This window comes from Arabidopsis lyrata (genome assembly GCF_000004255.2).
Source record: "Arabidopsis lyrata subsp. lyrata unplaced genomic scaffold ARALYscaffold_1, whole genome shotgun sequence".
NCBI classification, from domain to species: Eukaryota; Viridiplantae; Streptophyta; class Magnoliopsida; order Brassicales; family Brassicaceae; genus Arabidopsis; species Arabidopsis lyrata.
In genome coordinates this window covers 25,017,063-25,029,148 of record NW_003302555.1, presented here as the reverse complement: position 1 = coordinate 25,029,148, position 12,086 = coordinate 25,017,063, and the positions used below count along the sequence as shown (strand labels likewise).

Below are 12,086 nucleotides of genomic sequence, written 5' to 3'. Positions count from 1 at the left end.
TTGATCTGAAAATGACAGGATTCGAAGATATAGTTGGAAGGATCAAAGCATATGAAGAAAGAATCAATGATTGTCACAATGACTCTCAAGACAAACTTTTGTATACTAGATCAGAACAACAGAACTTCAGTTACTCTCAAGGAAGAGGAAACAGAGGACGTGGAGGAAGAGGAAACAGAGGACGAGGCAGAGGTAGAGGAAATCAAGACCAGACATACCCTAGTAATCAAAACGATCAAAACTACACCAAATAGAAAAAGGATAAAAGTAAGGTGGTGTGTTATCGTTGCGATAAGCCTGGACACTATGCTTCTGTCTATCCCGATAGAAAACAAAATCAACAAGAGGCCAATAATGTAGAAACAGTCGAAGCTGATGGAGCACTTTATATGCACGAAATCGTCTTTCTCAATGAAGAAAATGTAATACCTAAGAAGTATGAAAAAGAAAAAGGTGATGAAGGGATTTGGTACTTAGATAACGGTGCAAGTAATCATATGACTGAAGTTAAGTCATTCTTCTCAGAGTTGAATGAAAACATTAGAGGCAAAGTAAAATTTGGAGATGGATCATGTGTAGGAATAGGTGGTAAAGGCTCAATTCTGTTTGAAGGAAAGACAGGGGAACAAGCTCTCTAAAAAGTAACATTCTTAGTTTAGGTCAAGCAACCGAGCATGGTTGTGACATAAGAATGAAACAGGATTACTTAACACTTCATGATCCATATGGGAGACTATTGATAAGAGTCTTAAGATCACCTAACAGACTCTATAAGATAAACCTCACCATTGGAAAACCAACATGTCTACATTCAAGAATCGAAGATGAAACTTGGAAGTGGCACGCAAGACTTGGCCACATCAGTTTCAAGACAATCAAAGCAATGTCAAGACAGGAAATGGTTCATGGATTGCCAAGAATTGAAAAGGAAAACCAACTTTGTGAGTCATGTTTAGTTGGAAAGCAAACTCGCCAAGTATTCCCGAAAGCATCCCTATATAGAGCCTCACAAGCATTAGAACTACTCCATGCTGACTTGTGTGGACCAATTTCTCCTGCTACATTGTCTCATAATAGGTATATATTCGTAATCATTGATGATTTTACAAGATATATGTGGACTATACTTTTAAAAGAAAGGAGTGGCTCTTTTGAAAAGTTTAAGTCTTTTAAGACTCTTGTGGAGAAAGAATGCAACAAGACCATCATAACATTACGTACAGACAGAGGTGGAGAGTTCACTTCTAGAGAGTTCCATGATTTTTTGAAAGAAACGGTATTAAGAGACAGTTAACAGCTCCTTATACCCCGCAGCAGAATGGAGTTGTAGAGAGAAGGAATCGTACGTTAATGGAAATGACACGTAGTATTTCTCAAGGCAATGAAAGTACCAAATTACCTATGGGGAGAAGCAGTTCGACATTCAACATATTTGATCAATAGAATTCCTACAAGAGCTCTAAAGGATCAAACACCTTATGAATGTTTAAAAGATAAGAAGCCTCGTATAGATCACCTCAGAGTTTTTGGTTGCCTTGCATACGCAAAAACAGAGCCGGTGAATCTGAAAAAACTTGATGAAAGATCTCAGACCTTAATACATCTCGGGATAGAGCCAGGGTCAAAAGCATACATGCTCTAACCACCGGGTATGTTCAGTATGATTTGGAGAGGTGTCATGGATGAAGGACAAGGCCCATATGTCAATAACAGTGAAAATGCAGAACAATCTTCTGAAGAAAATATTAGAGAAAGTGAAGATTCTGAAAATCATGATGAAACTATTGACAATAATGATACTGAAGATCACATAAGTGAACCAAGTATAGAAACAAGTGTTGATAATCAACCAAAGCTCAAAAGATCTGAAAGACAAGTTAAACGCCCTGGTTACCTTGATGATTATGCTCTCTTGATGGATATAGAATGTGAGAGACTCTTATTATCCATTAATGATGAACCAGGTAATTTTCAAGAAGCCAAAAAGTTGACTGAATAAATAAGAGTATGTGAAGAAGAGATCAATTCAATTAACAAGAACAAGACCTGGACACTAATGGAGAACCAATGGGAGTCAAAGTAATAGGTCTTAGATGGGTTTTCAAGATTAAGAGGAATGCATCTATAAACAAGTTTAAAGCAAGATTAGTCGCAAAAGGATATGCGCAACAATCAGGAATTGACTTTGATGAAGTTTTTGCTCCAGTTGCTAGACTTGAAACCATAAGACTATTAGTAGGAATTGCAGCTTCTAACAGTTGGGAAATCCATCATTTAGACGTCAAATAAGGAGGCCCAAGTTACTTCTAATAAGGAGGTTAGAAGTAAGAAGAATCTAGAAATCTTACAATAGTTTTAGAAGTTATCTAGTCCTACTGTAAATAGGAAAACTAAGTTGAGTTTCCTATAAATACATGTCTTAGGGTTGAGATGTAACCCAAGAGAGATTGTAAGTTTGTTTAGTTTTGAGAAGTTTCTAAACATCAATAAAGTGAGGAATACTTTGTTGAATTCTTGTGTTGAATAGCTTAAAGGTTCTCTTTAGGTGCCACTAAAAAAATGGACATACACCAAATAGCAATTACCACATTATCAATAATAATTAACATATTTATCTAATTAATTAATAAATAAACAGATTAAATCATATAGTTGTATGGTTATTTAAGTAGAATGTGGATATTATTATCTAATACTAGTAATTGTATTAATATTTCAAAATTATTTTCATTTGAAAAATAAAGAATGTTAAGTTTCTGAACAAAAAAAATATCTAAACACAAATTCTTTGAATTTTGTCTAATTATTTACCGAGTTAGAACTTCATGTACATGTAACCATCAAATCAATATAATTTATTTCAAATAACAATGTTAAATTTGATAACCATGGATTTATGTTTTCGAAACGTATAGATTTTATCTTTGTAAATAGAAATTGAATAATTACACCAAAATAAACAATAGTAACTAAAATGAAATGGCCGGCCTTCTCAATGTTTCTCCAACCGAATGACCAGCCTTCTCAGTGTAATTAGAAGATTTTAAGAGCGATAAAGAGGAATTTTTAAGCTTCTCTTTATCTTTAATTCCTAGAAGTGTAAATGCAAAAGCGGATAATTTGGTGCGAAAAATGCGCATCGGACCGCATCATATCACATATGTAAACAATATTCCTGAGGAATGACTCTTTTGACTTTTTAACTAAAAGCTGTTAAAAAAAAAAGAAAAACTAAAATGAAAATTAAAGATATTAACAATTATATGAAATTGATTATTGCTTATATAATATAGCTACATTTTTTTTTTTTGGTAAAATATAATATAGCTACATAGATTCGGCTAAGTCGTCTAACTCTATTTTATAACAAAACACATAGTCCTAACATCTAATAAGAATTAAAAAAATAATCATTACGGTTTTATTAGCCGTTTATACCACTTTTTTATGAATAGTGGTCTTCAATAATACATATACACTAGATCCTGACCCGCACGTACGTGCGGAATTTAATATTCTAAAAAATGTTTTTTAATAAAATTTAATTCAATATAGATAAGACAATGAGAGAAAGTAGTGTCGTCCCGTCCCGTCTCGTTGCATATCTTAAAATTTCTCGTCACATAACTGTTTCCTTTAAAATAATTACCAATATGAGAATGTTTAATTTAGTTCAACAGAGAAGAGAATGGGTAAGAGATCTAGATGGAATACCCGTATTTTTCTTACTTTTCCTTTCGGGATTTAATTTTTACAAATAAATAGAATCTATCCAATTTTTTTTTTTGTTAAACATTCTCTAATTGTTTAAAACGCTGGTGCAGGTTATATTTGAACACTTATTTATTTGGTATAATATTCATAATTTGACAAACTCAGGAAAGAAAATTTCTAATTCATACTTATAGAACACTACACAAAAACCTTATTTACCCGCGGTCTATAAAAAAATGTTTTGTTTTCTCTAGTTAAAAAAGCTTAATGGTTGTAAGCTTCATGAGCTGTCAAAAAAAAAAAAAAAAGCTTCATGGTTGTAAAGACTCAAACACAGAAAATAATAAAAACAGCAAATACTAATCCAACTATTATTCTATTTGGTTTAATTACCTTTTTTCAAACTGTAGTAACATGATTTTTTCTGTTTGGATTATCTATTAATAAGTTCAAACTTAGACATATGAACTATTTTTATCACTTTTTTAGTATTTTGTTTGCGTACGTCAAACGTATAAAATATGAGCAGCATGTAGGAAAGAACAAAGTTCATTAGCATCAAGTAGTGTACTAACTCAATTAAAATATTTGGTTTCTTTTCTATATAACTCACCCATTACAAAAGTGGAATCAAGTGCTTATAAAAATCTATTTGCTTATATTCTCCCCTGATATTGTTGGATCATATTCATAAACTGAGTATGACTGTCTTTTGACCCAACTCAGTAGAAGCTAAGCCATGGCTCGACAAACCTATTTAGTTAATTTATAAGGTGTAGAAACATAACGAAAATGAGAGTATAATGTTCTATTTGTAATTATCATTACACAGTTAAAAGAAATGTATCCAAAAGTCAAATTTATAAATAAAGACCAAAATTTAATTAGTTATGACTTACATTTGGAATGGTGGGCTAATGAATTTTTGTGAGTCTAAGTTTATATATTTATAGGGAGAGATGAAGTTAATGAGAAAAATTAGGTTTACCTTTACCTATTATGAATTTTAGAAAATTATTTAATATCTTAATTGATTATTTATTCTTATTTCAAATTTTAAGTCAATTTAAATATTTTGTATTTTTGAATTTAATGACAACATATTTATATTTCTTTTTTTTTCTATCATCAATATATTGGTTTAAAGATATATTAAGAAATCAATTTTAGTATTAACATCATATTAATAGAATATAGAATATAAGTTTCGTTAAATTTCAAATCATTATTTAATTTTAAACAGTGCTCTCAAAGAATTTTGAAAATAACAAATCCAATAATATGTTTTTCCTAAATTAATTCAATTAATTCATACTAATTAAATCAGTTTGAATTAATTATCTGCCGATTTTTCAAACTATTAATAACTTATTTTTTCCCTAAATCCTGAATTTTAGGCAATAAATTAGATTTTCGGATTTTATATATTTTAAGGTCATATATATAGTTTTTGTTATTTATTTGTAGTAAGATTTGAAAAAATCGAGATTTATAAAGATTGAAAACGTTTAGTGATATTTATTAGGTAATTTTATGGTATGATTTGCATAGTTTATTTTATATGAATTCTAATAATATAGGATTTTATATATAAATTATTATTGGATTCATTTAAAAACAATTTTTGATTTTTTTAACCATATTATGATGATTATTAATTTCTATAAATGGTTGTTTCTTTAATGATAATAACTTAATGATTGTATATGAGTTTATTAATGTATCCGAAATTTATGGTTATAATATTTGCAAAATCTTGGAATTAATATAATTGTTATTAATATCACTAATATGGTTGCTATTTTTTTTCTCCTTCTTTAAATTTAAAAACCAATGGCATCATATGTAATATTTTACCTTTTATAAGGTTATTTAATTTTGAGTGATTCCCAATTAATAGTATAGATATTCCAAACATAAATTTATTGTTAAAACGATGTAGATCAATATAAATCAAATTTAGATACAACCACAAAAAAATTCACAAAATGCAAAAAAAAATGTGGCATTTAGTGTCAATTACTTCATAAAAATCAGGAAATTTTGAGAAATATCAAATAACGCTTTTATGATACCTTTTTTTTTTGGGTTCAAAAAACGTTTTTATAGTACCATTTTCCAAAAAATACTAGTACTATTTTTTTTGTTCAAACATATTATAAAAAAAAACTTTATTATTAAACTTAAATGATCGATTTGCATTTCTTTTGGGTTAATTACATTTTGGCACGTTATAAAAATCATATTTATCTCATACTTGCAAATAAGGATTTTAGCCACCGTTTTGGTCAAATCCTTTGTATCTCCAAAGTCCTAATTAAAAACCCTAAATAATCATCATCATCATCATCATCATCATCGTCGTCTTCTTCCAGCGATCCTTACATATTCCAATCGAAACTTGAGTAACGTCTCTCCATGGATACTCGTCGTGGAGCTCTTGCGGTTCCTAAAGTCCGTCGAGTAGGTTTCTTCACATCAATCGAGCCGCCTCCAGAATCCTCACAACGACCGAATCGAAGCCAATCCGGTCCAGTAGAGGCAACAACGTCTTCGTCTCCTCTCTCCAATTCACCCTCCGGCAATTTAATATCTCCGGTTCTAATTCCACCGTCGCGTCATCACTCTGACAATTTAACCACCCGCGTTGCTGCTGCTGCTCCTGTACCCGTCCCTGGACCTGCTGCTTTCCGCCGATACTTAGCTCAGGACCGGAGTCTTCTTCACGTTGGTAGTTACAATCCTCCGGATTCGCTTCTCGGGACATCAACACCGTCGAGTAATGGAGAGTTTTCTGAGGATTCTGCTTCTCTGTTTGGGTTCCAACGGAGTGATTCTACGAAATTATCAGCAAGTTTTCCTAATGGAGGCTTTGATTTGACTTTAGCTGTTAGAGCTCCTCAGGAATCGGAAACCAAAATTGCAACGGCGTCGGCTTCCGAAGGGAAAAAGAAGATCGCCAAAGTTTCGGGTATGTATATACGTATCCATCAATCAATTTAAGTGTCTGTTGAATATATCTACATAGCTCTTTGTATAGTAATATATTGAGTTTGGTGTTATCAAAATGAGACCTTTGTGGTGAGGATTTGTGATCCCCCAAGTAACATCGGATTGTAGTGCCGTAGGGACGGGGTAGGCCCGGATATCATGTTTGGAAAACTCTGTAACTTGATCTCATGGAGAGTTTTTAGGGAGTCCGGTTTGGAAATGGAGCTTGATTTCCCTTCTTTTTGGCATGGGCGGTGCGAGTCTGGTTCAGGAGGTTGTTCAATGATCATACTCCGGCCTGGTTTATAGCTGAGGCTTTGTGTTGAGAAGCTTGAGATAATCATTTTCTGGCTCTGATGATGACCTTACAACGGTATTTGGAGAATGTTTAAAGTTGAATTTGGTTTAGAAGCAAAGTTTCGTGAGCAATTTCTGCCAATGTTGATAGATTGACTCTGACTTTGAAACAAAGAGGCGTGTTTTGAAGATAAAGCGGTCAGCTGTTGTGGACCTGTGGTCTGTGTGGAATGCATATGTTTGCGAAGGTGGTTCAATATACTCCCAAATCAAGCACGTCACGTAAGCTGCATCTCTATAATGGGTAGCAGCAGTTGCTGTTTCAGAGGTGTTTAAAGTGTGAAGGATGAAATTGACTCACACTCAACAACGGGTCATCTTTGACACTTAAATCTCTCTGAAGTAGCATTATGTTTCTCAGTTTCATATTCAGCAATCTTCGTATTCGTCATGTTAACTTACTTCCGCAAAACGACGCTTCACAGATAGACCGACAAGAGGCGACATCGTTATCTTCAAAGCATAACTCTGTTCTTTTTTTTTCGTCACAAGCTATACTTTTTCTCAAAATTAGTTTTTAGGCAAGTCTTTAACATTGACGGAAATGCATCATCAAGTTTTGCTTCTGTACTGGACTGCCTACAAAATCCTCCTTAACGGTTGCTGTCATCATTGTCGAGGCTGGGAATTCGTCATCTATCTCTGCTTTTGAACTGGATTGCAGGCCTTGGTCTTCTCCAACAACGAAATTGCCTTCACTGCATGGCCGGAGATTGGTCGTTAGACTCCTGAATTACCATCCTTGATAAGAGGCTACGGGCTTCTCCGGAGGTGTTGGTACCGCCCAGCCACAGAAGAGTTATTAAGCTCCACTTCCAAACTGGACTATCCTTTAGAATTAGAAGTTATATAACTATTCTTTGTTTAGTATCGACTTTGACCTTATGATTGCTATGGGTTTGTCATTCAATTATTGCCATGCACAGATGTTTCCTTCTAGTTTTGCATTTCGTTACTTACAGAAAGAATATCTTGCAGGAAAGAGTGAATCAGTGACCACAAAACCCCAGAAGGAAAAGGAACAAAAAGCACTGAAAGATAAAACCACTAAAGCAGAAAGGCGGGCTATCCAAGAGGCACAACGGGCAGCAAAAGCTGCTGCAAAAGGTTCCCTATTTTTGCTTTGTTTTCCACATTCATTAAAGTGAAACGTAAAATCATATAACTGCTTCCCTCTTGCTAATTTTTAGGCGAAGGAAGCAGACGTGCAGATGAGTCTGGTAGAGCTAATCCTGGCAAGGCTACCAAAAAGCCCCAACCAAAGAAAGAAAGACTTCCCGTCACATCCTCTGTTTCTGAAAAAACAGCTGTAGCAGTAGAAAAAGAGAAGAGGATGGATGTCCCTCAGACACTAATGCAGTATGACGATAGAAGCCGAGTGGATAAAGCTAAGAGGCGTGCTGTGGTTGAACAGACCGAGAGCAAGAACAAAGTTGAATTATTTCTTCATCTTCCTCAATATGAACGCGGCAATCAGCTTCCCAATTTAAGCTCCAATTTTTTCACACTCGATTCCATACACCATGCGGTCTATAAGGTACACCTACTTGTTTATATGTGTGACTGTTAAATGTTCGAATGTTACGCTTTTGAACTGGAATCCCTAAGGGTTTGAAACCCTGTGGTTTATCATTCTGTGCCATATATCCTCAAGTGACATATATACATGTATTTTGTTCATCTTAGGTGGGTTTGCAACATTTGGCTGGAGATATATCTGGGGACAATGCGCGATGTATTGCCATGCTCCAAGCATTTCAAGAAGCTATAGAAGATTACATTACACCTCCAATGAAAGACCTGACCATGGACTTGACAACCAAAATAAATGGTTATGTTTCATTCTTGATAGAATGTCGTCCGCTCTCCATGAGCATGGGAAACGCAATCAGGTTCCTGAAGAACCAAATCAGAAAACTACCTGTAAACCTGTCAGAGTCAGAGGCAAAAATTTCCCTTTGTTCTGACATTGGTCGTTTCATAGACGAGAAAATAATTCTTGCAGACAAGGCAATCGTGCAACACGCTGTAACAAAAATCAGAGACGGAGAAGTCCTTCTCACATACGGATTCTCTTGCGTGGTTGAAATGATTCTCTTATACGCCCATGAGATTGGGAAAAAATTCCGCGTAGTGATTGTAGACTCACGCCCTAATCTTGAAGGGCAAAAGCTACTTCGTAGACTTGTGACTCGTGGCCTCGACTGTACCTACACTCATATAAACGCCATTTCCTACATCATGCGTGAAGCTACACGTGTTTTTCTTGGGGCTTCATCAATATTCTCGAATGGAACTCTTTATGCAAGAGTTGGCACAGCCTGCATTGCAATGGTTGCAAATGCATTTAGTGTTCCTGTAATTGTGTGTTGTGAAGCTTACAAGTTCCATGAAAGAGTCCTACTTGATTCAATCTGCTCCAACGAACTTGGTAAATGTTTCACTCGCTCTTCTTCTTCTTGTCGATTAATTCTTTTGCTCAAATCAAATTATTAACAGAGTTTTTTTGCCTGTGTGGAAAATTTGCAGGTGATCCAGACGCCGTAGCCAACATACCATCATTTAGAACCAATGCAAAGCATTCAAAGACGATAAACAACAACAAAAACCTTCAGTTTCTGAATCTAATGTAAAGCGCTTTATAAATGGTTATGAAAAATGCTTTATCTTAATTTCTCTTAATTCTTTTTTTTTTTTTTGTGTTTTCCAGGTACGATTCTACTCCTTCAGAATATATATCTATGATTGTTTCGGATTATGGAATGGTTCGTATCTCACACATTGTTATGTTATAAGTTTGGTATGCAAAGCAATGTTGTTAATTTAGTGTCTGATGTGTGTGAACAGATTCCTCCGACGAGTATACCAGTGATTGTACGTGAATACAGGAGAGAACACTTGTTGCTATAAAAAGGTAATGTGTTTAGAATATTAGCATACAAATACAGATATAGTTTACGGAGGAGAGAAAAGCAGAATATTTAACATTTGGATGATGGATAATTATTGTTTGCATTTTGGCTATCATGGGAAATTTGTTGTCCATTTTTACTTTATCACTCGAACCAAACTTTTGGAAGAGGGTTTGAAAAAACTGTTCATTGTTTAAGAATAATGTGATTGGAATGATTTTTTTTTTTTGTATCGAGTATAATTGGTTTATTTGACGCAAAAGAATTGGTAAAGTTTTGGTGGTTTGTCTCAAAAACAAAAATCATAGACTAGGAAACGACACCGTATTGGTCTTTGGATCTCCTCCGGGGTCTTGTTCTCCAGAGTATGGCATGAGGACTCGGACATAATCTGTATGGCACTTTAGGTGGTGTCGGAATCTCAGGAACCCTGTTTCAATCAAAAGTTCCTTTTTTTTATCAGAGTCAGTATGAAATATTTATATTCAACATATCAAATTTAAAAAAATCTAGAGATCTCTATCTTGAAACTATTTCACCAAATCACGTAGTTTTGTTATTTTGTTAACATTAAGAAAATTTTAATTGAATTCAAAGAGGTTAGGAATCTTACTGTAATCCAGAAATTTCAATTTGGGAGAAGTCAAAATTAGTTAAACTATCTGAAGTCGCTGTCGCCGTCGCCTGAGAGGTCTTGTATCCTTTAACCTTCACCGGATTCGAAAGTTCCGGTGAAGGCTGCTTTATAGCCATTACTTTGCAATTGAAATTTCTCGCTACATCGATCCCACTCAATGCCCATCTACACAGAGAGAGAGAGAATGACTAAATTTACTATGTGGGGTTCAAAATCTTTAATAATGACCCCGTAACTTTCGAATCGATCAAAGTAGTACCTACCTGTAAAGAAAGCTGTTCTGATGGAGACCAACGAGAAGCATCGAAGCACCAATCTCTTTCACAACTTGAGCAATCATTCTTCCATCATCATCTCCTTCTCTTACAATGATCTCAGTATTCGTCTGTAAAAAATTACGATCACAAAGGAGAAAAAAAAACCTAATTCATATAAAAAATGAAGTAAAAGTTTCCGATCAAGATTCATTTCCACTCACGTTGAAGAAAGCGTCACAGATTTCACGGAAAGAGAGAGCAAGATTGTATCCGTGACGGCGGAGGAGACGCGCCGCCGTGGATTTCTTCTTACGCGGTGGTGGAGAGTACACGTGGAGAAGGACTATGACGTCACCTTGACGTAAAAGGTTGTGAAGTGCCCATTGTAACGCCGTCCTCGCCGCTTGTTTATCTTCTACGACCACCACAATCGTCCGTACATCTCCCATTTATATATTCTCTCTTTCTTTCTCTCTCTTTTTTCTCGAGAATTGGGTTTAGGTTTAGTGTCGTAATTCTTGTGACTCTCTCTCAATATGTGTTGTATTTGTAAATAATAGTATAAAATTGGAATTGTTTTTGTAGTTGGAAATAAATTTAAAGTGGGTCAAACGTGAATTTGAGTATGAATGAAATCATGGACCGTGATTTTTTTTTTTGTTATTGAGATAAAAGTGAATATGTATTGCATCTTACACTTTTAGGCAATAACTTGATTTTAGTCTTTTGCCATATAATAACTTAATTGTTTTGCCCAAAAAAAAAGAAATAATTGTTTTGTAGTTTTATACAATTTTTCTAATCACATGAATCACTAATAATGTTTGGTCATTTCGCAATTAAGTAAATATGAAAAAGTCATTATATATGACGATTTTCTTAAAAAAATATCGTCATTTCATTTGGCATAAGTTTTTTTAGTTTTCGTGGGTTAGTACTAATGGAAACCATAATCAGTAGACAGATAAAATACATTAAATGCAATTTGTAAAACCAAACATGAATTTTATTGGTCGTGTTGGTGCTAAACCCGCGTCTATTAAAATATGATTCATTACAATCACATCTAGAAAACAATCAAAATCATTTATAATTGACACTTTTTTATATATTTATATATAGATAGGTGTAATTGGTACGGTAGTTGAAGAAAAATCTTAATAACAATTAAGCACTGCGTGAGAAAAGTTTCTCCTTGTGGAGCATTTACCATGTTTG

General features: G+C 34.2%; 2 protein-coding genes across 2 annotated transcripts; one reads left to right on the top strand and one right to left on the bottom strand.

Annotated features, from left to right (window-relative positions):
* The first annotated feature begins 5,942 nt into the window (after positions 1 to 5,942).
* LOC9327528 (translation initiation factor eIF-2B subunit delta) lies at positions 5,943 to 10,200 on the top strand. The gene is made up of 7 exons (XM_021012698.1): positions 5,943 to 6,685; positions 8,041 to 8,169; positions 8,253 to 8,599; positions 8,749 to 9,493; positions 9,592 to 9,691; positions 9,773 to 9,827; positions 9,910 to 10,200. Exons 1-7 carry the CDS (start codon positions 6,133 to 6,135, stop codon positions 9,970 to 9,972), a joined length of 1,992 nt encoding a protein of 663 aa, XP_020868357.1. The 5' UTR covers positions 5,943 to 6,132; the 3' UTR covers positions 9,973 to 10,200.
* LOC9327527 lies at positions 10,097 to 11,487 on the bottom strand. Its single transcript, XM_021012700.1, has 4 exons — positions 11,090 to 11,487; positions 10,875 to 10,996; positions 10,588 to 10,776; positions 10,097 to 10,404 (listed from the first exon to the last, which is right to left on the bottom strand). The coding sequence occupies exons 1-4, from the start codon at positions 11,315 to 11,317 to the stop codon at positions 10,284 to 10,286; spliced, it is 660 nt and encodes a 219-aa protein (XP_020868359.1). The 5' UTR covers positions 11,318 to 11,487; the 3' UTR covers positions 10,097 to 10,283.
* Between the last annotated feature and the right edge of the window lie 599 nt (positions 11,488 to 12,086).

Coding starts and splice junctions, on each gene's coding strand:
- LOC9327528 (XM_021012698.1), top strand. CDS start 6,133: ATGGATACTCGTCGTGGAGCTCTTGCGGTTCCTAAAGTCCGTCGAGTA. Junction 6,686..8,040: donor GAAGATCGCCAAAGTTTCGG/GTATGTATATAC, acceptor AATATCTTGCAG/GAAAGAGTGAATCAGTGACC. Junction 8,170..8,252: donor AGCAAAAGCTGCTGCAAAAG/GTTCCCTATTTT, acceptor GCTAATTTTTAG/GCGAAGGAAGCAGACGTGCA.
- LOC9327527 (XM_021012700.1), bottom strand. CDS start 11,317: ATGGGAGATGTACGGACGATTGTGGTGGTCGTAGAAGATAAACAAGCG. Junction 10,997..11,089: donor TCTGTGACGCTTTCTTCAAC/GTGAGTGGAAAT, acceptor AATTTTTTACAG/ACGAATACTGAGATCATTGT. Junction 10,405..10,587: donor ATTGAAATTTCTGGATTACA/GTAAGATTCCTA, acceptor TGATTGAAACAG/GGTTCCTGAGATTCCGACAC.